This window comes from Chroicocephalus ridibundus, chromosome 11 (genome assembly GCF_963924245.1).
Source record: "Chroicocephalus ridibundus chromosome 11, bChrRid1.1, whole genome shotgun sequence".
Lineage (NCBI taxonomy): Eukaryota > Metazoa > Chordata > Aves > Charadriiformes > Laridae > Chroicocephalus > Chroicocephalus ridibundus.
The window spans coordinates 11,596,739-11,622,527 of NC_086294.1; the positions used below are offsets into that span (position 1 = coordinate 11,596,739).

The window sequence follows — 25,789 nt, forward strand, 5'->3', positions numbered from 1 at the left end:
GCCCCCGGCGGGAAGATGGCGGGGGAGCGACCTGCGGCACGGGAGAGAATCCGAGGAGGGAAAGGGCTGAACGGGGACCAGGCTGCCGCGGGGGGCGGCTGACAGACCGCGGCAGCAGCCACGTCCCCCAGGGAGTTCAGGACAACAGCGATTAAACGCTGGAGACGAACAGACGAGCCCCGTTCAGAAGCGTTTCCAAGCCCCTCGGTCCCCAGTTCCACCCCAGAGCGGATGTAAAACCAAACGAACGCCCTCACGCAGGTCGGGGTTACGACACGAGAGGATGGGGGCCGATAGTTGTAGTTCCCAGGATAATCCAGTGCCGCCCAGTGCTCTCGGGCTTAGAAACTTCAGCTGAGAGGCCGGGCAGCGCTTAACCACAGCGGCAAGGCCGAGCGGGGGGGACACGGCCTTGTCGCAGGGCGGGAGTGCGTGCGCCTCACCCGCCCGCAGCGCAGCCCGCCGAGGGACGCTGCGGAGAGAGTCCTCGTCCTCAGTCGGCACCAGAGTTAATTAGTGGCCCCTTTGGCCTCCCCCGTTACAGTCAGGGATGGGTCAGGGCCCGCACACATCTATCTCCCAGTCCCGCTGCGATGACCATTACGTAAGCCTTTTTCTAATTTGCTACAACTATTGTGGTTCTTCAGCTAACCAAGAAAAAAAAAAACAACCACACACAGGAAGGCACTATGGCAAAGTCTCATGGCTTGCCAAATAGTCTCTATGAAAAGGAAAGAGAGCAAAGAAAGAGAGCAAAAACAAAGAGCTGCTTAGGGAAGAATTTTCTCATGAATACATGAACTTTGGTATACTGAGCAATGATGAAAAATACAGAACATTAGCAACTTCCCATTACGTGTAAGAGTAGAAAACACAAATGTCTCTACAGCCAGCGGTAAAGAACAGTTTGTCAGTGTCTGCTTTTGGATATGAATGGGTGCAAAGTGATTGCATGAGGGACTGCACAATTTGCACCACTGATGGCGTAACTGACCTACAAATAGGATAAAAGGAACCTGCTCTCACACATCCAAGTAACGGCAACACGCACAACCTTCACCACGATAATTCTGTGTCTAACCGCACGTTTCCTACCAGAGACCCGCACGGCAACAGCTCTGGTACTTGACCAATGTGCTCATACTCAGGTGAATGAGAGATGCAAATAGAGAAGAAAAAATTCAAAGGCCTGGCAAGTACAACGTATGAAGAGTGTGGGCGTGCTAAATGACAGCAGCATGGGTAAGTGGCACCTAAATAAAATGTGTCTTAGTGTTTTAAACTGTTTAATGTGCCGGGGAGCAGTATGAAGATTTACAGTGCATTGGAAATAAATGGTGTAAGAACAGCACAGTACGAACATGAAGATTAGTCGAGCAGGTGATCTTGTGAACGTATTAAGTGGCAGCTCATTCTTAAGTAGCGCGTTGAGCTTTAGAGCAACTTCAGGAAAGGTATTTTAAGGTAGCAATCTACAGTTAGCAATAAGTAGCTCAATTTCTTTCCATATCATAAAGAAGAATGAGAAATTAATTCATTAACTTACCTTCCCACAAGGAGAAACTATTGGTACTGAAGGGCTATTTTTGGAACAAAAGCCAGCCGCATGTCAAATTAAAATAGAATGATTTATTAGTATCATTCTTTTTATTTAGTTATTAGTAATATTGTATATTGCTGTGTAATTAAGCTTCTAAGACCTACCCAGGAAAGCAATTCGATTGTTTTCAAATGAAGGCTGTATATTTTTCTAGCAGATATGCTACTACTGAAATAACTCATGACATATTTGTGCTCTACGAATGGTTAAAATAGGTGACCAAACATCCATCCATCTCTTACGGCCTAAAAAATAAGGCATGGGAATGAAACTAACTGTCCCTTGAGTAGAGCAGCTTGAGCTAAGCTACATTTAGAACAATGCCAGGTCAGATCCAGAGATCACGCTGCAGCTGAGGTTCAGGCAGAAGCTGCTGTAATGAAAAGGAACAGCAATTAATCAGGGCTCAGGAACACGAAGTGCCTCTGGAAAAGCTTAGCAGAATAAATAAGAGTCTCGGGAAGAAAGGTGAAGTGGAAGAACACAATGGGAACCCTCTCTCTGAAGCTTAAAGGTGCAGATTGTAATGAAAGAGTATCAAACGCTGAAAGGGATAAGGAAAACACAGAAAAAGCGCAAGCTGGCAGTATAAATACGTTGTGGGAGGTAAGGCCCTGGAATTGGAAAGTATTCCGACAACATTTCCCTTCTTTACCTGTTTTGCTTTGTGATTGAAAGCTGTTTAATTAAAAGAGACCTTCCTAGGGGAAGTAGCTGTATTTTGTTATATGTAGCTCTTGAAACTCACTTTACCATTTTTGTATCAGTCTATATAAAGGCAGAGAGACAAAATAAAAAGCTATTGTAACGCGGGGGATGAGGGAGAGAAAAGTGAGTTCTGCCTGATTATTCTTCCAATGCCCGGTGGAAGCACGCATCTCTTTTTCAAAGGGTGAGAGTAGGGATCTTAAAGACGCGGAGAATTAAGAGGAAAGGCAGCTGTGGGCTGATTTCGGATTCTGAGGGGCATTGGGCGAGTGACCACAAGCATCCGGGACAGAGAGGGGGTAAGCGTGGGAAAACACTGAAGCTGACAATCGGAAGGTAAGATCACTTACCAGTAACCAGCGCCCGTCAGATGCACTGTCCGCGGGTGCTTCCCTGCTGCGCGTCACTCACGTGCTGTGTAGTGCCACCCTCCTTTTGCACCAAAGCAACACTCACGAGATACGCTTGGTGCACGAGTAAGTGACTAGCGCGTGTCACACGGCTCAGCCAAAGCCTCTGAACCGCGGAAGCTCAGAGGACTATCAAAGGGCTGCCAGAAGGGAGGAAGGAGAGGGAACTCATATGTACACAGGAGCAATAATTTTAAAGACTATCCATGCCTGGTAACTTCTTTAACTTCCTTATTTGCATTGCAGGTGAATTCAAGTTTCTGCTTGACATCGAAGTCCTCTGCTCTGGTTCTGATTCCACATCCTGGGGTTCCACAAGAGGCTGTCTCAGAATCTTTCAGAGGAACAACAAATTAAGTACTTAATTTCCCCCATGTTTATGCTGCCTGGTTCTGTTGCCTCAGGGTACAGTTTATAAACAGATAAAAGATTTAAGTGTTGTAAAATTAACCCTTGCAGACTATTACATTTTTAATCAATATCAAGAAAAGGAAAAAGTTGTTGGTTTGAAAAGAAGCTAAATCTTCAGAGCGGGGACATTATTTCTTTCTCCTCATCTGACACTGAAAGATATGAATGTGCCCTGTGTACGTTTCAGAGGCTCTGCGAAACTGCGGCACGACTGTGCTGAGCGTGCCCCTGCATGGCCGAGCACGCACCAAGCTTCAGCATTGCGAATGAAATCCAGACTCACTGGGGCAGGCCAAAAGCCATATAATCCCGAATTCCAGCTTCCACTTGTCTGTAGTTCCACAGGACATTGGCTAAAAGACAGCCAGGGCTTAAAGCCAATAGTCAAAAATGGTGCCCGCCCACTATCCTGTGCAGCCCCATTTAGTAACAGCAAGGCAGCATTCGGTGGAACCAACGTCATGACGGCAGCAAACTGAATTTTAACACATGCAAGGAAAGTTTTTATTTTCCCTCAAAAATTTCTAATGTCTTCTTTGATCTGCTTACGTTCCAGGTAACATATCCGCTGCCCCTTAAAATTTGTAACTAGAAGACACTGTGATAAAAACTACTGATTGTACATCTTAAAAATATTTTATCATCACTTCGGCTGGCTACTTTTGCTGTAAGCTCCACATGAAGTGTGACAGAACTAGTGGTGGGTACCGGAGGGCGAGTGCTTAGACGGACCCTTCTCGCCAACCCCGTTGGAGAGAATCCCCCCACGCGCCACGCGAGCACCTTCACCGTCCACGTATAAACCCGTGTGACGGGCCCTGGTCAGCTGCCACTGCTCGGGGAAGACAGTGCAGTCACCACTACTGGAAATATCGATGCTTAGCATTAGTAAGAAATGCAGCAACAGGAACGTTTCAGAAATGAATCATGAACACCGTTACCTCACCGCAGAAATGCATGAACAAACTTGAAAGCTGCAGGTAGCTTGAATGATTTCCCCTCAAAAATGGGGTAGCTGAACAAAAAGGAGGCACAAGAAAGTTACCAAGATCAATCAATTGGATGCACTGAGCAGGTTCTGTGCAAAGATTCTACAGTCCAAAACTGTTCATCTTGGAAGGCAGATGCATCAGGGGAGTGAAATGGCAAATAAAAGAGCTACGGAGCTACGAAAATGGTCAAAGGGGTGAAGAGAGGACAAACACTTCTTGGGGAAAAAAAGGGCTCTGGAGCCCAGTTAAATTACTAAGCTAAGAACGGTGCATACTTTCAAACAAAGCAGAACTAAATCTTGCAACTCTGTCAAAGGGTGTAGTAGAAGCTGTAAATACAGTTGCTGCCGGCATCAACATGATAGACTTGCCGTGAGCTTCACAGTCTAATTACAAGTACCATAAAATATCCCTGACCGTGTAACGCTACAGCAGAGAGAACATAAGCACGTTTGAAAGAAAACAAACCCCTGAAGTTGTCTGGTTTTTTTTTTATATATACACACACACACATATAAAGTGTAATATATATCTAATATGTAATATATGCATCCATATATTAACATTATATATATATTATATAGATCATAGATATCTGATTAGTATTAATTAATAAAAACCTATGTGTTTGCAGATACACAATACACGAATATTCCACTTCAGAAATTCTGAAATTGCTGTACATTAACAGGTACATTTTAATTCTCAGAGCTGACAATTACAGCTTTTAATCAAAAGAAGACCCTCTCTTGATGGAAAACAAGCAAGAATTGTCAAATAGGTTCTGAATCTACATAACTGCAAATTTTTGCCCCATAGAAAAAGAATTACCTACTTAGAAAAACTTGCCAAAAGCAGCCGTAGTCTCCGTCTCCTGATGCGTACAATCCAGATAAAGGATAAAAGTTTTCAAATTTATAAGTTACTAGAAGTTACTAAAAAATAAGTTACCAGAACTGATTTGCCAATCAATTTACAAATTTGTCCTGTCCTCAATCTGGTCTAAAAGCTGGATTGCTACCTATTCCTTTATTTTAATCTGTAATTTTTGTGCAAATCATTCCTCTGATTTTGGCCGAATATTGCTTTATGTTGAATGTACTCTATGACTAATAAAAAAGGAAAATTCAAGAGACAGAAAGAGTGTTTGACGGACTCAAACCAAACAAAGGTTCAGCATGAGATACAGAACACCGTGTAGATCACTGCATTGGAAATGACCGAAGCTATTGCATTACACACAGACAAGTTTTTGTCCTTTTGATCTTTTTCTACTTCGAAATTGCTGATACACACACACAAATGAAGGAAACAGCTATAATTAACCATTCAGAAGGGGTTCTATGCACAGAGTGCAACACAAGAGCACAAGAAATTCTGCACAATAGGAATATGGTGAAGTTGAGCAGTTCATGGGTGTGGGATAACCCTTCCCATCATCTGCGGGCTGAGTTAGCCCATATTCACAGGGCAGCTGCGAGGCTACGGAGGCAGCCAAAGCCTGGGAGGACACCACTCGTGTGCAGTCACCAACCCCAGCAGCTGCCGGCACCGCACGTGTCAGCGAACAGAACCCGCTGCCACCAGAGCTCCCGGATCAGAACCAGGGAGCCTTCACCACCCCGTCCGCATCTCCCGTGGAGGGGGCAGCTCTGAACCCAGCCTGGTCAGAGGACGGTGAGATGTGGGGAGCAGAGTAGAAGAGATGTTGTTTATCACAAGACGGATCCTCTACCCAAACTATCTCTGAGAACCAAGAATCTGCAGGTAGCTCAGTATGCTCCCAGCACGTACTCAGGACACCAGGCATAAAACACCCAAACCTTCTGGTCAGACACAGGGCAAGAAATCAAGAGGTGGCCTAAACTACCAGAGGGAGAAGCTGAGACAAACTCAAAGCAGGGAGATCAGTGTACAAATCTGAAAGAAACTGCCCAGGCTGTTACAGTAAATGACTTTTATTTTTAAAAAAATGAAATAACCGTGAACATATTAACAGGCCTGCAGGTGGCACTACAGTACAGCTGGATATAAGGTAGATACATTTCCCCATGTACCCGGACAATGAAAACCATTGCATCAATGCTGACATTAGTAAATTCTGAATACAGTTCTATCAAGCAGGAACATTTTACTTAAAATAGTTCTGGACAAAGTTGACACTGAAAGTTAACTTTTCCTTCACTTTGGAAAGGATAGATGTTTTCAGCTAGCACTGGTATTGGGTGAACTATTGCCTGCGGTCACCAGTGCAGGGAGAGATGTACAACATCTCCACATGAGAACAGAGTTTATACTCCTTTTTATTTCTCCTTCTGAGGAAGCAGGGTGGCGTAGGGTGAGGGGGGGAGATGGGCGAGGAATATGGGCAAGGGAGGTGGGGTGTCAATTTCTATTCACTCTCCTTTGGCTGTTTTTGTGCTATTTTGGACTGCTTTCTAAAAATCTCTTCTTGATTTTATTGAAAGGAAGACTAAATGTAATGCGCCTTTCCTTGAAAATCCAGGAACAGTTGTGGTACTTCAAAAATACTAAAAATATCTACTTTCATGAAATATTAACTGTTTCACTACAAACCTAGTTTTTCACTAAATACACAATTCTCCTATTTCTGGAGTCTCCTGGGGAAAAAAAGTGGGTTCTCCCTTTATTTCTGCGACTCTACAGTGTATAGAGAAACGGCTACAAGAAGGGGAGTGCAGAGAATAGCTTTATTCTTTTCCTTGGCCTGTATCTCGCATGGGAAGTTCGCTTAAATTTCTGCAGTTGGGCTACTGTTGGTCACACTCCTTCAGCAGCTATCAACTAAGTCTGCAGCAGGACAACCCACCTCCAGCACATTCCTTCTAACTTCGTGGAGACTAACTAGGCATGAGGAAAAAAAACACATCCACACTCTTTATACCATTTCTAATCATAATATGCAGGAACACCAAGTGGTTTCCATGTTCTTCCAATTTGCAAAAGGCCACAGGAAAGGGACATGGCACCTTTCATTAGAATCTGGAATTCGGCGTGTAACAGTGCGACCTTCCACTAGACCTTCAGTGTTGAGGCAGCGTAGAAAACAGTGGCTGAAGAGTGTGTGTAATACTGACCACACCAGCTCTTAGTGAGAAGCCTCCGCTCCTGCAGAGGCAGTCATGTGCAGTCCCTGTATATGCTGTGAGCAAGAGGCTGACTTCACAGGGCAGTTGGAATTAGCAATTCCTACGATCTGGCTAGTTTGGATTCATGAGCTTTCAGTGTGCCAACAGCATCTTTCACTGCATGGTAGATAATGTTCTTCACCTGTAACAGGAAAAAAAAAATAAATCAACTTCTACAGACTAACAAGGACAGCCTTAGATACCTATGCAATCAATTTTGACAGATGAATTCCTAATAGCTGGCAAGTATACACAAAATATATACTATTGCTGCTTCAGGATATCAACAGCACAAATTTTATCTGTCACGGTTACATGACAAATATTTTAAGACACCAGCATTGATTTATTAACTCATTTTCTGGTAACCCAACAACATATATTTACTCATGTTATTTTAAGATAAAGTCTCTTTTGTGAGAGGCAAGAGGAAGTACACTATGAAGTCCTTGTGATGTGAGCCACTTACACATTCACATGAATCAAACCCAAAAGGAGCAAGAAAATCATATGGTTTAACTCTATGTAAATTAAGATAACGCAACAAATCATCATCCTGTTGTCTTTGTATGGAGGTTAGAAATTCTTATAATTTGTGCATCTTCCAGAAAGGTGAGCAAGATCAGAGATGAAAAATCCACTAGTACTTACTCACAGCAATCTGTTCCACACTTAGCTATTTAACAAAGCTCTATCTTGTTGCTGATTTTTCTGATCTGAATTATTTGTATTCAGTTTCTAGGTACTGAATGGAACAGTTTCACCTCTACGTGAGTAGCTTAATTGCACTTGCTCAACTAACTGCCAAACACCATCATTTTTTCCTGATGTACATGTGATCTCAGTCTTTTGTGTAACTTATGTGTGACAGTTAGTCTCTGTGTATTTTTTTAATATATGTAGAGACAAATGTTTCTATAAATACTATAAAAATTACATGAAAAATTACAAAGAAAACCACTAAAGTTTGGCTGCAAGGTACAAATACAACCAGTAATCCTTTCCACAGGAGTACTGAGTTCCACTTTGCTAGCAGTTACTTTTTTCTTCCTTTTTTTTTTTTAATAATAAGCATTATTCATTTACAACCTATTTATTTACAGAAACACTTCCACATCTGTATCAATACAGCTGAAGAGGTACAGTGTTAGAAGCTGGATCCCCACAATGAGAGCTGATCCTACTTCTTTAAAGTCATGTGCAAATCCATATAGAAATTTATAGCAACTTTTCACTGAATTGTTTAAGAGAACTAACATGGTAAGTTCTGACATTCTTGGGTGACATACTGAAGAATGGCTGTATGCTGAGTACTCACTTTTGCAAGAACAATCATTGTGTGGATCTCCACCCTCCTTCCTTTTACATGGATGAGATTACCAATACACAAAAAATGCTGGCAACAAGATTTAACTAGATACTAACTTTTCAGAAGCGTACATAGGCGAAATCAAAAAAGGTCTCCTACAGTACTCTCTCTGTAGAACTTACTGTCTTATACATAATGTACTACTTCAGTGCATAGTATGTTCTGTGTATAATTATTAGTTTAAGCAGTCACACTTCTTCAAACCAAAACACATTTAATTTTCCTGTTTGAGACTAATTTAGAATCGTAGAATTGTTTAGGTTGGAAAAGATCATCAAGTCCAACCGTAAACCTAACACTGCCAAGTCCACCACTGAACCATATCCCGGATTTAAATAAGCACTTTCAGAGCAGTTTTCCTTTAAGCAATAAAGAAAAAAATACAAGCGTCCTTGGTCAAATAAACATCTCTTCAAAACAAAGCACTGCTTTCTCCTTTTTAATATTTTTTTTTCTGCTATGCTTCACTGTCATTCAGGATTCGGCCATTTAAAAACTTATTAATACTGACACACGCACTAGTCCATTAGTGGGAAAGTTCTCTGGAAATTCAAAAGTTTATTACTAATTTTTGTTTACGTAATACTGCAGACATAGGTGCATTCATTATTTTTTAAATACTTATCAAATAAGAACCTCCGAAGTTGGAGAAAGTTGTTACTTTTTCTTAAATCATTGGCCACATGTTTCTAGTGCTGAACAAAGCTGGCAAAGCACAGGATATATTTAGTGGCTACTGTCATAAAATGCTTACCTGCAGTTTGTCCTCATGGTTTGTATGAGTGTTAGACAGATGCCTGAACTCCTGGGTCAGACGGAAGCAGTGCTTCACATGTTCTGGAGATACAAAATCTTCTGCCACTTTAATGCAGCTGTACAAATTATGGACCTAAAAAACCCCCATATCAAACAATAAATACATCAAGATCGAATGAACCATACAAAACCAAAAAAAGAACCCCAAAACCCCACGCCACCACATATGTTGGGTTCTTCCACGTTTACTGTACAGAAATAGGAACTTAAGCCTGTTTGATCTCACACAGAATTGTGTCCAACACTAAAACCAGAACAAAATGTGTGGTATCTCACGTTCCCTATTCTCCCACATACATTAGTGTTCCCTAAAGAAAGTTCTCTACTGTTCTCCACACTTTTTTGGAATTCTGTTCCCTTGGCTGAAGTTTTACTACACAGAAGTGTTTTCTTAATTCCACCACAGTACTGTACATGTCATTCAGGTATTTATGTATTTTTTACTAATATAATGACTATGATCCAATTCAAATAGTTTCTGTAAGAACTGCATACATAGAAAAAAGAATCTAAGTCAGCAATATTAACTAAGAGTTATTCTGAAATCGCAGTTCTGTTGTGCCTCAAATTCAATTCTATTTGTTAATCCAGCCTAGAGTTGCCATACTTACCTGATGGGGAGCACCTGCAGGAATGAACACAGCGTCTCCAAGAAACTGCACTATTGCCCAGCCTTGTACACCATACTCATCATAGAGTCGCTTACGTAAGGTCTGGTCCAAGTACCAACTTTGGTCATGAATGGGGTCATGATCTGGGGGATTTTCTTGGCCTTGCTCTTCTCCAACCTAGGGCCAAGAGATAGGGTTGGGGTGAAGCCATGATACAGCACCTTGATATTGCTGGCTCACAAAAAGCTCTCCACCAACAAACATAAACTATTTCAAGGTAGGACATTACTTTCATTAAGCTCATTTAGGTCTTAACTAGTGACATGTGCATTACTATGAAGATGCTGGACCAGGCTGAAAAATCTGGGAACATAATAACTATTAATGTCCTCAAAGACAGCATCGGAATACCTACGCAGCTGATGTTGGTAGCAATTCGTATCATTCAGCTGCTGTAAGCAAGCTAGCCAAAGAATTCTGTAGGCTCAAGCCTCCTTTGTAACCAACATACCTTCCGGAGAAGTTCCCGTATCTTTTCAGCATCCTTAGCAGCATAGATGTGCCACAATGCTCCTGGTTTCTCTCTTCCTTCATGGATTCGCTGCTTTGTTACATCGTCAGCATCTCCCTCATCAATTGTTTTCAGAACCTCTGAAAGGGGAATGCACATAAAAGTGATACGATTACAAAGCTTCTGATTTTTGACACATAAAAGAAGGAGAAGCATTTTGAATCACTAAGTCCAGTCACATTGCTACTGCAACTGCTGCATCACACAGTACCCTTTCTACGCACGTCAAGCTTCACCTTAACAAAATTCAGGAAGTGTGTCAACCGAGAGCTAATGACAAAGCTCAGTCATGAACTCAAACTGAACTAACTACAATTATTCAAATACAAGGAGAAGAAAGAGTAACTTATCACCTTTTCTCCTCCTTTCTTCAGGGAGGTATCTAATTTCTAGCAAAACTCTGTTGCTTCCACAGTTGGGAACCAATGAAGCATTACTGCACTTCTAAATATGTGTTGCAGATGTCGCAAACTGCCTTGTATGTTTGGGTTACGACAAGCTTAAACAATAAAAGGTACAAGTCTTCTTTCTCACACACACAATTGATTTTTAATGGACAGAAAACAGCCTTCCTCAAACATTACCATCATCATGGGTCCCTTCCCCAATGGGAATCCCAACGTACACCATGACATTAACAGCATCAGATACATCCAAGTGCAGGTTTGTGGTGCCAACTCGTCTGTCTTCTGCAGTAATTAAGCCTATAATAGAGTGTAAAATAAAATCAAATTCTATTTAAGCTCTTTTAGAAATAACCTGCCTGAAAAATCTTTCTAGAATGCTAGATTTACACAGCCATGAGAGCAGAAACCAATGTCAAAGGGCAGCTGAAGTAGCTATTTTCATGTCATGTGTGGCATAAGTAAAAAATTTACTGATAACAAAACAAGCATTTTAAAACCAAAGCCTGAACACGTAGTTTACAATTTTGTCTCTCTGCGGGTCATTTATACAGTCATAGTATGAAACTTAGCTTTCATAGTACAAGTTAGTAGTCATTCTTTGGCACTGTTTTCCTTCGCTTGGAAGTACAAGAGAAACCCCGACTGCTGTAAGTGGCTTCAGCATCATGCCGCATGCAGCAAGTCACTGGACTGTTACACGCATAACCCTCCAGCAGTTCAGTATTTTCACATGCTCAGCTGTAAAATTCATATGATCAGTTGAATTCACAGCAGTTACTGTCCAACTCATCATTAACAACGGAGTTACAACTGAGTAAGGAAAAACACCTGCAGACTCTCAATTGCTTATACCTTTGTACATTGGATGATCTTACCCCTCTCAAGTGGCTATGAGTAATGGAGAAAGATTTCAAACGTTTGCTGCTTAATTCTTTCACTTTCTCACATAACACATTCTTCTCTCTTCCTCTGACCCTTCAATAGCTCTCTCTCTCTCTCTACTTTTGCTTTACCATCTCCTCTAGCAAGTAACATGGGGAAAAAAGATTAAAATATTAAAAAAATCTTTGTATCACCAAACACTAACATAAGTATGACCACAAGACTACTGGTTATATTTTAGGATCACCATCATATTTATCTCTTTTCTATTTAAAATACAAGCTTCTGGGGACAGGAACCCAACTCACTGCACAGTACCTGTCGTTAACAGACCCGGAACAGGAGCTAATTTAGACAGTTTGTAACATGAACTTTAAGAAAGCACAACTGAAATACAAACTTGGATAAACATAATATATAGGTTCAAAAAACAAATTCACAAAAGATTGGTTAATTACTGCCCTCAAGTAAGGGACCTCCACTTTAAAACTGTGCTTTGCCAGATGCAGCAGGATATAATTTAACAACCGTCATTCTTTTTTAATTATTTGCTAGTGGTCTAAGTCACACCGAATATGCTGCGAAACACAAATACAACATCAACGGCAAGTCTTATGTTAAACAGTTCAGGTATTTATATATAAAAATTGGTCAATATTTAAGGGTCCTTTACACACAAAACCTGTTGAAAGGAATGAGATTTCTTCCCAGTTAACTTCTGCAAACAGTCTTTTTATTTAGGTAACGGAATATCACGTTAAGAATCAAGCCTCAGTCACAATTTTTCATTCTTAATGCTTTAAAATGCTAAGCACGTAAAAGACTTTACCTTGCTATTCAGAACTCTTTGCCACCACACAGTCAGAAAACAAAGCCATATATTTACAAACAAAATACATTTAATAGCTAGAAAAGTTACTCTTCCGCACCACAGACAGAATTACTGTTTTTATATCCAGGTTCGCTCTTTAATTTGTCTGCAAAGCAGCTAAGAGCAAAAAGATACAAAACTCTTTTGAAGACAGACCAACCTACATTTTTTTCTTGAAACTTTTAACTTGAAAGTAAACAAAGTGTAATACTTTCTCTCTTTAGATCAAGACCTATACATCTAAGAAGGATCAAATAACAGAGGGTTACATTCTATGCTAAAAAAATACCATCAACACTCCCTCCACAAACTCTAGTACAAAGGAAAATAAAACTTTGACATTTAAGATAAATTCAACAAAATCAATCCATTCCTTCCATTGCTACCAGCCAGCAATACACAAAGACAAGTTCGCCATCACCGATTACCTGGCTTCTTGCTGCACTCATACGTGTATTGCTTGATGACATCATAAGCTCTTTGGTGTACAGCCTTCTTCACTCAACTTACGTGTCAAGTAATACATAAACCAGAACACTGAACACCATTAAATACTGAATAAGCTCAATTTGCCTAAGTTCACACCCCCCCCCCTTTTTTTTTAACTCTTGTTTGTGATATCGTACTGCTAAAAACCCTAAAATAACCCCACAAACACTTTCTCAGAACTGCAATATGTTGGTTCACGACTTAAGTCTAATCCACTGAGCTAAAACATTTAAAAAAAAAAAAGAGACAAAACAATGAAAAATCTTTCATATCCTCATGCGAGTAGTTACTGTAGGGGTGTCTATAATTGGAATGCAAAACCTTAAAACCCCCATCTCATCAATATTCAAAGAGAACTACCGAAGTGACATTAGGGTAAGTTTGCTTCCACATACTTGCTTTGCAAAATGGCTGCAACTTTTTCCTTATCAGTATCACTTGACATTTTTCAGTATATACAAAGAGCAACTACTTTAATTGTTATTTATCTTACTCTAAAATTGCAGAAGTATGTACTTCCAAATCAACTGGTTATTTAAAACTATCCTGGAGCTTTAACAATCATTTGTTTTAAATTAAAAGTCTCCAAAACCTGCTTTTAGCCATGACCTCAAAGTCAGTACATTCAGGAACTGAAATCGTGCAAGTTGATAGGACACGCGTTATTTGTTCATATATCCCCGCCGCTCTGCTATATTGACAATCATTTGAAATTTCATGCTTCATGGCCCCGTGCAGGGTATGTGTTCAGACAAAGGCTTCCTCCATTTCTGTGCTATTTACCTACTACATAATTACAGTCTTAAGGGAACAAAACTATCCAATTCAGGTAGCTGAACATGGTGACGGTTTTGTCTTGCATGTTGTCTGTGGTCTGTGTTGTTAGTCAAGGATGAAGACAATTACAGCTCTGGTTGGAAACATGAACGCACAGATGGAAGCACCCAGAAGCTGGCTAATTTTCCTCTCAAATGCATCAACTGGTCTCAAAAAATAGTAACTTCTCCATGAACCCTGTATGGCTATTATGGTTACTATTTGTATTAAATAATACTTTTTGCAAACTTAACTTACCATACGTACATCTCTTGGAAACCACAAGGCAAAAAGGGCACATCTGACAGAGAAAGGACTAGCATAGGAACAGATTGCAGGACCAATTAAAAAAAATGATAGCGTGCTCTAGGATAAGCACTGAGTTCTGATTAATGCCACAGCCTTGCATATGGCCTAGGTATAATAAAGAGTTGCAAAAATGAACATCTGCAAAACTATTCCCACATACCATAGGCATTGTACATTTTGGGACCCAAGTCAGGACGGACAAAGTAGCTTGGCAGCCTAGAAGCCAAATTCAGTCTGCCATCCCTCTTGGTATATTCAGGAAGAGGAAGATTTTCCATTAAGTCCTCAAACCTAGAGAGCAAAAAGAACAAAGGCATGTTTTCCTCCTGTAGTGCCTACAGCAATCCTGTAGGCATTGATACTGAGGTTTACTGACCTTGTAGGCATCATATCTCTAAAGTCCTCCCCTGGAGGCCAATCCTTTAACTTTAGTACCATTGGCTGACCATCATCTGACCTGAGCCGTTCTGCAAGAGACAAATTAAGATTTCTTTATGTAACATCTTTTTACCACAGCCCATTACCTTATTTAAGCTGGAAGTCTTTTGTAGCGAGATCTCTTACATTGCACAGCAAAAAGGATACTGATTTTAGTTTAGGCTTCCAAGCCTTATCATAGTATGACCAAACAACGCTTTAACAATTAGATATAGATACCATTACCTACAGCAGAAGTCTGACAGATTTTGCACAGCTGCCAAGTTTTAGAATAGTTTGTATTCAACTTTGAAAATAAGCCTTTCCAAAGCATTCTGCCTTACTACTTTTACTAAAGTCTAGAGGAGTTTTGTCTTTCATTTCAAGAGTGGTGCTTTTATAAAATTAAAGTTATTGGTTCATGCTCTGAAATCAACCCTAACTTCAGTATAAAGCAAGAAACCATGGCATACCACACTGAAAAAAGCTAAAAGGTTACTGAGGAAGACAGCCTTTAGTTTTTGAAATTCCTCTTTGCTGAAGGCACTCAAATTAGCTGGGTGCTGAATTCAAACGTTTGTTCCCCACTTCAAGAGTTGTACGCGAGTCCTGAGTGGTAACAGAGAAAGCTGGTAGCACAGAAAGACATTATGTACACAACAGTGGATGTACAATATGACAGCACTGACCACATCAACTGCTGTTTTGCCTCAGATGTTTCAACGGCTGAGAGACTCTATCTGGAGGGGTACGTGCAGCAGCTTAGACAACTCAGCGTTAACATTTAGAGAGAAACAAAGTTCACTCTTCTACCAGACTCTTCACAACTCTACATGAAGCCACCAGTTGGAAAACAGGGTGTGCTGCAGTCTGACACCCTCACATCCCCTCTGCCTCAGAAAGTAACACCCTTCACCACTTCCTACCTTACATTGTTAGCCAAACAAAAAGCAACCGACCTTACCCAGACCCAGCAGAGCTGCTGACAGCACCAGAAGAGAAAGCGTATCTAAAACTAGGACTTGGAGACCTGTGAACCACATCTGTGTTATATATCAACAGGCTACAGAAGACAGCCTTAGTTCGCAATATAAAAATTATTTTATTGAAATTAAAAGGAATTAAGAACTGCAGCTATGTAAACCAAACTAACTGATTTTAAGAAAACATATTTTGATGAGCTACGGATTTTAGAGAGGCAAGTGAAATGAAAAGCTCAAGGACTTGAATTTAAAGATGTTTCAGAACTTCCCTTATCAAGATTTTGAACTCATCAAGGATCTTTGTTCCAAACAAGGAGAAGAAACTTGTAGGAAGGCTGTTCACAAAGGACAGAGTGAAGAGCTACCTGGAGAAAAACACACGGATCTGACAAATTACACGAAACTGGACAAAACCCAGAAAACATCTGATCAGCAAAGAAATGCAGGTCTAAGAAGGATCAAAACAAAAAGTTAGATCTGCCAAAAGTCCACTTAGAAATCAAAGATATTAAAAGTCAACAGCTCAAGTTAAAATTAACGAAAATAAAGTATCATACGGAATAATTAAGGGATTATCTCAATAACACCTCCAAATCAGTGGCTGTTCTACATCTCTTCAGTAAATGCATGGGTGGGGTGCGTGTGTGTGAACCAGCCACATATTTGAGGAATCTAAAATTCATGTAATGCAGAGAAGTCAGAGTCGTCATATCATTTGCAGTTTTCGTATAAATTAGTGTGTGAAATCTCTGGACTAGTAGCAAACAATACTCTTCTGCACTGGGGATTGCACATGGCTGAAAAGCAGTAAATAAAACGTATTTAAAAGAAACTAGCAGAAGTGATCAGATTTTCCAACCCAGATCACTAACATGTCTCATACAAAGTATGGTAAAGGCATTGTCTAAAAGAAAGTCAGCAGCTGATTTTGCTGAAAGAAGCATATCTGCCTGGAGACAAACTACATGTAACATTTCTCAAAGATAACTTGACCCATAGACATTTACTATTTTCATGAATGACCCTAGCACAAAAGTGAAGAGTTTGTGAAGTTTACCATTTACCGTTATACACAGGAAGACCACACTGTTATATCCTTCTAGGCTATTTATTTCTGAATAGCAACAGAATTAGTATGAAATTTAACAGTACAAAATACAAGACCCTGTACCTGGAATCATATAAAAACAAGTCAAAAGTTGGGAGCTCTTTGATTAGAAAATGACTAGGGAAGGGAATATTCTTGGTCTACAAATCTATCATTTTGTTTGCTGTTGAACAAACATTCCACTAAGTCATCCAATAGTTCACCATTTCTGCTATGTGCACAAAGCAATAAATACAGAAAACATTTTTATATACAACGCTAAGAATCAGCAGCATTGCAATGAACCATTACACCTCTAACATCTGTAAATATAAGAACACTCTGATCTAGGTATATCCAATCTAAAAAAGAGCACTCTGCTTTTAAGAAGCTCTTGAATCTGACCAGTTGTACCACCAGGAATTTTAACTGGTTAGCTTCCACACCCACGCTTGACAGAAGGTGTTCCCAAAGAAGAACTCAAGCAGTAAGTAATGTGTTACCGTATGAGGTACGCATACAGCATTGCTATTCATAATACACATAAACTTGTGTTTGTACTTGCAGGTGATCTACTATAACGATGATTTGCCATGTTAAGTTTACTTAGTTGATTTATTCAACCAAGTCTGAGTTTTAGCATCAAAAGCCTCAGTCTGTTTTAGCTCTGCAGGTTCCCTTTAGTTTTACAATAAATCTTGAGGTTGGACAGAGAGTAAGGGTAGTCAATTTACTTACTGTCTTAATAATGGTAAATGATGATTAATTTCACTGAGGAAAGTTAAAAAAAAAAAAAAAAGTAGTTTCCCACAAAATGGATCATCTTTTGACACACGAAACTACCACACCAACAAGCTGTAGTACAGATGAAATTTTCTTGGGCAGCCCTGCTTTAATCTTCACCAGTAAAGTATTTTCTAGGGTGCGCTACATCTAAGGAGCAATGGCTTCTTTGCATGAGACTGGCAGCTATTTGGATATTTTTTTTAATTATTATTTTTTGAGAAAATAGGTGGAAAAGGAGGAGTTGAAGGTAGCAAGACAAACTGCTCAATTAAACTAGTCAGCCATAGATATTACTTACTAGATATTATCTCAAAGCCATCCCAGAAGTCACGCACTTTCACGTCTGAAATTATGGCACAGTTCCTGCAGTTCACCAAATCTACATCTTGATCTCCAAATTCCAGGCTGAAAGCTTCTGGTTTCCAAAGCTCTGACTTCAACTTCTTATGGACACCAGATACCAGCACGGGCTGAGAATACAAAGATGAATGCTTACTCCACCATAACCAAATTTCTTACACATGCAGCCAAACTTTCTTAAGAGCTGAGACTCCTGGCTACCACCATACAAAAAATACCACAAATCTATTTTCACCCATGTCTGATTTTTGTGCATCAAACAAATAACCAGAGTCAAAACAAACTTCAGTTCCAGTCCACGTGCAGTTGCCTTAGAAGCAGTATTGTATTATTAGACTTACTAAGGCAAGTGTACTAGGTCTACACGGCAAGGTGCTGGCAGCAGGGGTGGGCTCTGTGAGATGAGGCTGGGAGCTGCCCCGTGCTAGACACAGATGGTTCCACCTGGCTCCAAGAGATGCATCGCTGGCCAAAGCTGAGCCCATAATTGACATGGTGGCACTTCTGCGATAATAAGAAAGTGTAAAAAATGCTCCACCGCTGCCAGGGGGGTTAGACAGGGGAGAGGGAAATGTGAGGAACAACTCTGCAGGCACCAAGGTCAGTGAAGAAGGAGGGGTAGGAGGTGCTCCAGAAACTCCCTTGCAGCCCATGGAAGATACCATGGTGAAGGAGGTTGCCCTCCTGCAGCCTGTGGAGCACCATCGTGGAGCAGATATCCCTACTGCAGCTGGTGGAGGACCCCACACTGCAGCAGAGGGAGATGCCCTGAAGGAAGCTGCAGCCCATGGAGAGCCCACGTTGGAACTGCGGCTCGTGCAAAGAAGCCCATGCGGGAGCAAGATTTCTGGCAGAAACTGTGGCCTGTTGGGGACCCATACTGGAGCAGTCTATTCCTGAAGGACTGCAGCCTCTGGAGAGGGCCCGTGCTGGAGCAGTTCATGAAGGATGGTATCCTGCGGGAAGGACTCCACACTGGAGCAGGGGGGAAGTGTGAGGAGGAAGGAGCAGCAGAGATGAAGTGTTACGAACTGACCACAACCCCCATTATTCTCCATCCCCCCTGTGCTGGGCTGGGGGGCAAGGAGGTAGAAGAGTCAGTGATGAAGAAGTAAAGTTGAGCCTTTAGGAAGAAGGAGGTGTGGGCAGAGGTAAGGTTATTTTAGCTTTGTTTTTGTTCCCCACCATCCTACTCTATTTTTAATTGGCAATAAATTAAATTACTTTTTCATAAGTTCAATCTGTTTTGTCCGTGACAGCAATCGCTAAGTGACCTCCCTGTCTTTATCCTGACCCACCAACTTTTCCACCTTATTTCCTCCCCCTGTCCTGTTGAGAAGGGAGGGGCGAGAGAGTGGCTGCATAGGGGTCTGGCAGCCAGCAAAAGTCAATCCGCCTGTGGAAGTACAGAGGGTGTTGAGTCCCACCACCTCTCCTTTTTTTTATGGACAAATGCAACTACCACTAGAAACAGACTTTGTACTAAAGCCTTCTCATGTGAAATATTCATATTCTGGTAAGGATTTTTTAACTTTTTCACTCATTCTTTATGCATAATCGTGGATCATCGTTAATACCCTAGTACAAAACCAGGTAGCGTAAAAGTGGCTATTCACTTACAAAAGGGGTTTTAAGATGTTTAGGCTAACCATGTATATACATGTCACTCTGAGATTTGAGTGGCCTCTCCCTATAAATGCTTAAGGCATTTGCTAAACTAACAATACTAGGAAAAGGTATACCAGACAATCCTCCCAATACTGGCCAAGACCTTGTCAGTTCCTCCCACCCTGCAATCTCTAGAGTTACAAGACTTAGAGAAAAGGAAAAGAGGGTATGAAGTGAACTTGCACATGGACTATCCCACCTGAATAACTCTCAGGTTTAGTAACTGCTACCTATGCTCAGATGACAGTTCACATGTCTGTGCAAGTTCGAATCAATTCCAAGCTGTGCCCTATTCATTAACAATGATCTGAAGGTGCTGGGTTTACTCACATGAAGAGCTCAGGACAACCCTGAGGAGCACAGATGTCCCAAAATGTTCTAGTAGTATCGGCACATTAGGCAGATATACCTACAGAGCTACAGACCAGCAACTCCAAAGTTATGTTGTTTAAAAACACTCTAGTAACTAACCACTGCTTCACCTGGATTGCCCAATGGCCTCTAGCAGGACTAGTATCTATTTTAGTCCCTAAGTGAGGACAACTATTCATTCATAAATGAATGGAGGAAAAAACTCAACTTAGGGAATAACAAAAATGGCCTTGGTTTTCAAATATAACACAACATAGTCCTTAAGTTCTAGAAAGCAGCTCAACTCCAGAAAAGTGAGGTTTAAGAAAACAAAAAAAGGGGTTAACTTTACTGCTGTCGACTTCAGGAAAAAAAAAAAAAGGCAAAAACCCCCACGGAACCACAGAAACAGTCAGTGGTTGGAAGGGACCACCCTCACACTAAAAAAAGTGTTTTCTTGCATTCAGGTTGAACTTAATTGATTTTAATTTGTGCCCATTGCCTCCTGTCCTGTCAGTGGACACTGCTGAGAAGAACCTTGCTTCCTGTTCCTCATTCCCTCTCATCAGGTATTTATACACATTGGTAAAATTTCCTCTCCACACTCCCCCAAGCTTTCTGTTCTCTAGGCTGAACAGTCCCAGCTCTCTCAGCCTCTCTTCATGTGAAAAATGCTCCAGTCCTTTAATCATCTTTGTGGCCCTTTGCTGGACTTGCTCCACTAGTCCACACCTATCTTGTATCAGGGAGCCCAGCACTGGACACAGCATTCCAGGTGAGGCCTTTACCAGTGAGGAGTAGAGGGCAAGGATTACTTCCCTTAACCTGCTGACAACACTCTTCCTAAGGCAGCCCAGCATGCTGCTGCCCTTCTTTGTTGCGAGGATGCATCCTTGGCTCACAGGCACCTCCTTGTCCACTGGGACCCCAATGTCCTTCCAGGGAAAGGACCCTCCAGGTCCTTTCCAGTCAGCTGCCCTGCAGCATGTACTGCTGCAGACTGTTATTCCTCCTGAGGTGCAGGACTTTACGTTCTCCCTTGCTGAACATCACGAGAATCCTCTTGGTCCAGTTCTCCAGCCTGTCCAGGTCCCCCTGAATAGCAGCACCATCATCTGGTGTATCAGCCATTCCTCTCAGTTTTGTATCATCTGCAAGCTTGTTGATGGTATATGAACTCTGTCCCATCTGGGTCATTAATGAGGATGTTAAATAGTACTCAACCCCATGCAGACCTAGAGTACACCACTAGCGACTGCAATCACAACCCTCTGAGCATGGCACTTCGGTCAGTTTTAAATCCACCACACTGTCCACTTATCTAGTCCGTACTTCATCAGTTTGTGTGATGACATTATGATAGTAGCAAAAGACTTAATAAAGTTAAGATAAAAGCCATCCAGTGCTCTCCCCTTATCCACTAAGCCAGTCGTCTCATCACAGAAGGCTATGAGGCAGGTTAAACATGATTCAACCAGCATTCCTCAGACCCTCTTCTCTTCAGGACCATATTCCATGGGATTCTTCCAAGCAGGTACCTGAAAAGGTGAAGTCTGCTCTCCTGAAGCCCAGGCTTGTGATCTTGCTTTTTTGCTTTGCTCCCTCCTCTCACAATCTTGAACCATACCCTATCATCTGATAGTCACTGCAGCCAAAGCTGCCCCTTACCTTCACATCAACAAGCAGTTCTTCCTTGTGTTTAAGCATGAGGTCCAGCAGAGCACCCTTCCCTAAGTGGCTCCTTGTCAGGACGTTGCCATCAATGCACTCCAGAAAACTTCAGGAGCGCCCGTGACCTGTTGTGTTGTTCCTCCAGCAGATATCATGGTGGCTCCATGAGGCCCAGGAAATGTGAACATAGGGCTTCCTCCAGTTGTCTGAAGAAAGCCTTATTGCTTTTTCTTGATCAGGTGGTCTGCAGCAGATACTCACCACAACATTGCCCATGTTAGTCTGCTCACTGATCCTGGCCCACAAGCTCTCAAATGGCTCATCATCTGTTCCTACGTATTTTCATGCATTCCAGCTACTCCCTCACATAAACAGCAATGCTCCTTCCTCATCTTCCTGACCTGTCCTTCCTGAAATGGCCTTCCTGAACAGCCTGTACCTATCTCTTGCTTTGCTACAGTTGCATGAGCTATCCCACCACTTCATCGTACCAATGAGATTGTGGACATGCAACTGCATGCTTACATCTTCCTGTTCGTTCCTTGTGCTGTCTGCACTAATGTACAGGCACTTCAGAAAGACACCTAGTCATGCTCATTTCCCAGAAACGGTACAAGAGCTTTCCTCACAATGCTGTGATGTACACAGTTCCTTACTTGTATGTGTTTGAGGTGGACATCTTTCATCCCTGTTTCCTTGAGTCTGAGATTTCTCCTGTTCACATCACTCCACATTGCTTGCCTGCCAACCCAATCAACTAATCCCTTTTTTGATCACTGGTTATACTCTCCCTCCCTTGTCGTTCCTGGCTTATAGCTCTCCTAATCAGGTTGGCCAGCCTGTTGGCAAAGATGCTTTTGCCCAAGATGCTTTTGCCCCCCTTAGATGGATCCCATCTCTTCAAAGCAGTCCTCAATCCTCAAAGAGGTTCCCGTAACCATAAAATCGCAAATTCTGTTGTCAAAAGCAGATGTGCAAACAATGGCTGACACTACAGGACTGGTACACCTCTCTGCCCCTCACCAGCAGGATTAAAAAAATAACCAAACACCTGGTCTCTGTGGCCTTGACCACTACTCCCAGAGCCATACAGTCACTCTTGATCCTGTCTGGGTCTCCCCAGTAATATTGTTCATGCCGATATGGAAGAGCAGCAGAAGGTAAATGTCTGAGGGACAGACAAGATTTGGCAGTCTTTCCACTATGTCCCAAATCTGAGGCCCTGACAAGCAGCAAACCTCCCTAAGATGACAGAGCAGATACACTGATCCCAAGTTTAAATATATTCCATGATCCCAGCTGGAATCATAACATTAAGGCAACGGAAAGGTTTTTATCATATTCTACAAAAACCTAGGGATCATGGATGAGGAGTAAAATAACAGTACCTTTAATAGGATGGGCGGAAACTGTTGCCAGGTAGACTTAAGCTGATGGATAAACCAGTCTTCTTCAGTCCAGGAAAATAATGACAAATTGTGATCCCTGCTGTATTCACTTGACCACTTGAATATAACAATTAAAAAAAATAATAATATAAAAATCTACTCAACCTAGTGGAACCCTTCCAGCTATTCGGCAGAGAACTTCTCGTGGAAGAAAGAAAATGTTCTCTCCGGTGAAGAACACAGCTAGGGTTGCAAGATAAAAGGACAGCGGATTTGGCTGGTAAACACTTCCTGCCAGATCTGCTCTCAGACTACAAGGAGAAAACAAATAAAAATCTCTCACACCACCCCAAACCTTCAGTACCTCAAAAAAGAGAAAGCCTCGCATGAAAATTCAGAAAAGAACAGGCTGCTATAGGATGAGAATCCTGACAGTATCCACTGAAGAACAACCACCGTGTTCAGGAGAGTAAAATGCACTCTAAGAACAGCTTCATCAAGAATTAATGCTATGGTCTCCTTGTGAATTCTGGGATCAGACAGAGTTTAAATTATTTCTGACAATTTGCAAGACAAAGGAGTTAGAAAATGTTGCTCTTCTGCACGACGCTGCAAGAGTGCCATTTGTTACCCAAACATTAAGGGAAAAGAATTTTCTCTTTTAACAATTTGGGAGGCTACCAAGGCTAAGGTATTCATGTGGCTCAGATCTAGTGTCCAGTGTGCATTTATTGTGCTGGGAGGGTAGCTAAGGGTTTTTTTTCCAAATAGCCTTTTCAAGCCCACAAAATGGGAAGGGGAACGTGATTTGGGGGATAATGGCAACGTTCTCAACTTTTAAAGGTACTGCTGGGATCTGCAGGAGGATGTCAGCCAAGAGAGAACTGTGACAGAGCAGAGTTTGTTGAGAGAATCTCTGCCTGAAGAAATTCTGTTTAGAATAGCCTTATTAAGACAGCGATGCCTGCGTGGGTCACCTGTGCAGGAATGAAAGATTCAGTTAGGTTGCTTTCCGCATTTCAGCAGGAAACTCATGTGTGCGCAACACCACTGGAGAATCCTTGAAGGAGCAAGGGACTTGTTTAGTCTGTTGCTATACAAGGGGTCCTCTGAATGATAAAGTCATCCAAAAGCATCAATAAGCAGATCTTGGGGCAAAGCCTAAAATAGAGGGCCACAAGTAGTACATGAGCGTGACAACTGTGGCCAGAGCCTCAGAGCGTGCACCAACTTGGAAGGCGATGCACACTGCAAGCTACGCAGCTGAAAGAAGGTCAGTAATCACATCTCTAGACTCCATAAGGAGTCTCTCGGGATTCGTTAACAACCAAGAACCCCACAGCCAAGGGCAGCATCTTGCATCTGGTGATTAACCAGTTTCATTTGCAGAGAGACTGACAAGCACATCTTTTGTAAGTAGCTTCCAAAATACTTAGGATCCTCCTCAAAGAGACAGTATTATTTGCTGAGAGAGAGGGTTGGGAAAATAATTAGAGTATACTGACCAGAAACTAAGGTCAAGGCAGGCAGATGACTGACACTACAGCACTGCAAAAGAATGATCCAAAATCCTTTATAAATCAGAAAGATGCAAGACGTTCAAAAAAAAGAAGAGACCCTTGCATACTACAAAAGAAAAAACATCAAGACAAAAAGATAACTGCAGCTAGGAGGAAAGCTGGCAATACCAGCAGCAAGCCAAGTTTCTAGTCAGACAAGCGAGGGTATGGTGCACGGTATCCTCTTCCACATATTAGGAGCTGGCTAGAGGAGTCAGAAACAAGAACTGGTAACTCTCTGGTTAGTGGTGCCACGATCCTCTCCGCAGTTCTCATGACTAGTTATGCTTGTGCCCAGGCAACTCAGAGAATGTGCAGTCCCGTGGGACAGGCTAAGCAACCGAGAAGTACTCTACTTCTGGCAGGAATGGACCCTGAATGCCAGAAGAGGAACATGCAGCCTGATCTGTTCCTCTGCCATAGCTCAGCAGTCTGTATGTCTTGTGAGCAACCACAAATAAGTACAGAATGCGAGCACTAAGAGCATTAGCACAATAACAACAGAACAGCTGACAAAAAGGACTTCTCCAGAAAAGATGATAATGGACGTAACTGTGTAGCACCAATGGTCCCAATTCCGAGTAGTCAGCAAAGGTAACGGTGTCAGAGGTAGCTGCAGAACAAAGTGCCAAGAACACAGTTTGAACACTGATGGACATCACATTCTGTTAGAGCTATGGGTACACTTCCTCTGCAACAGCAGCTACTCACCCATTTCTTAAGATTCAGCTTGTTTGACCAGGCCAATCTTTATGACTCTCTGGAGAAGTCTAAGCTGTAGCACTATGGATTGAGATCTGAAAAAGTGGCTATGCCGGCAGCAGGTCTAAGGTCCAGTCTCTTGACTGAAGGCCTAACTGGTTGATAACCCTTCAGACAATCCAGGAGAGTGCTCAATAAACGAGATGCTGAGTTCAAAACAACACTTGGATTCGCACAGGCTGTAGGCTCAGGATGAGACACTGCATCAAGTACACCAAAAATCTCAGGAGAAATTCAGCAGAAATTACTGCTTGCAGCACTTTTATTCTTGTACATTCTGCAGCTGGAAGGAATGGACCTTTCCCTGAGGCTATAAAGCATCAAGTATGGGGTAGATGCTAGGATG

The 25,789-nt window shown here is 41.8% G+C and overlaps 1 protein-coding gene and 1 long non-coding RNA gene across 3 annotated transcripts in view; one reads left to right on the plus strand and one right to left on the minus strand.

Moving 5' to 3' along the window:
- The first annotated feature begins 46 nt into the window (after positions 1 to 46).
- Positions 47 to 5,918, plus strand: LOC134522014 (uncharacterized). The gene is made up of 3 exons (XR_010072934.1): positions 47 to 1,242; positions 2,965 to 3,075; positions 3,686 to 5,918. It is a non-coding gene; the product is annotated as an uncharacterized LOC134522014 (long non-coding RNA).
- A 145-nt stretch (positions 5,919 to 6,063) lies between these two features.
- Positions 6,064 to 25,789, minus strand: part of KDM3B (lysine demethylase 3B) — a 64,231-nt gene continuing 44,505 nt past the window's right edge. Inside the window, exons 17-24 of one of the 2 annotated variants that reach the window (XM_063349221.1) lie at positions 17,983 to 18,154; positions 14,788 to 14,878; positions 14,572 to 14,702; positions 11,222 to 11,341; positions 10,578 to 10,717; positions 10,067 to 10,243; positions 9,394 to 9,528; positions 6,064 to 7,412 (exon numbers count right to left, since the gene is read on the minus strand). In XM_063349221.1, coding sequence (XP_063205291.1) covers positions 7,332 to 7,412; positions 9,394 to 9,528; positions 10,067 to 10,243; positions 10,578 to 10,717; positions 11,222 to 11,341; positions 14,572 to 14,702; positions 14,788 to 14,878; positions 17,983 to 18,154 — 1,047 coding nt within the window. In that variant the 3' untranslated portion in view covers positions 6,064 to 7,331. Of the gene's footprint in view, positions 7,413 to 9,393; positions 9,529 to 10,066; positions 10,244 to 10,577; positions 10,718 to 11,221; positions 11,342 to 14,571; positions 14,703 to 14,787; positions 14,879 to 17,982; positions 18,155 to 25,789 lie in introns of those variants that run through there. The other variant, XR_010072933.1, reaches the window with a different exon arrangement.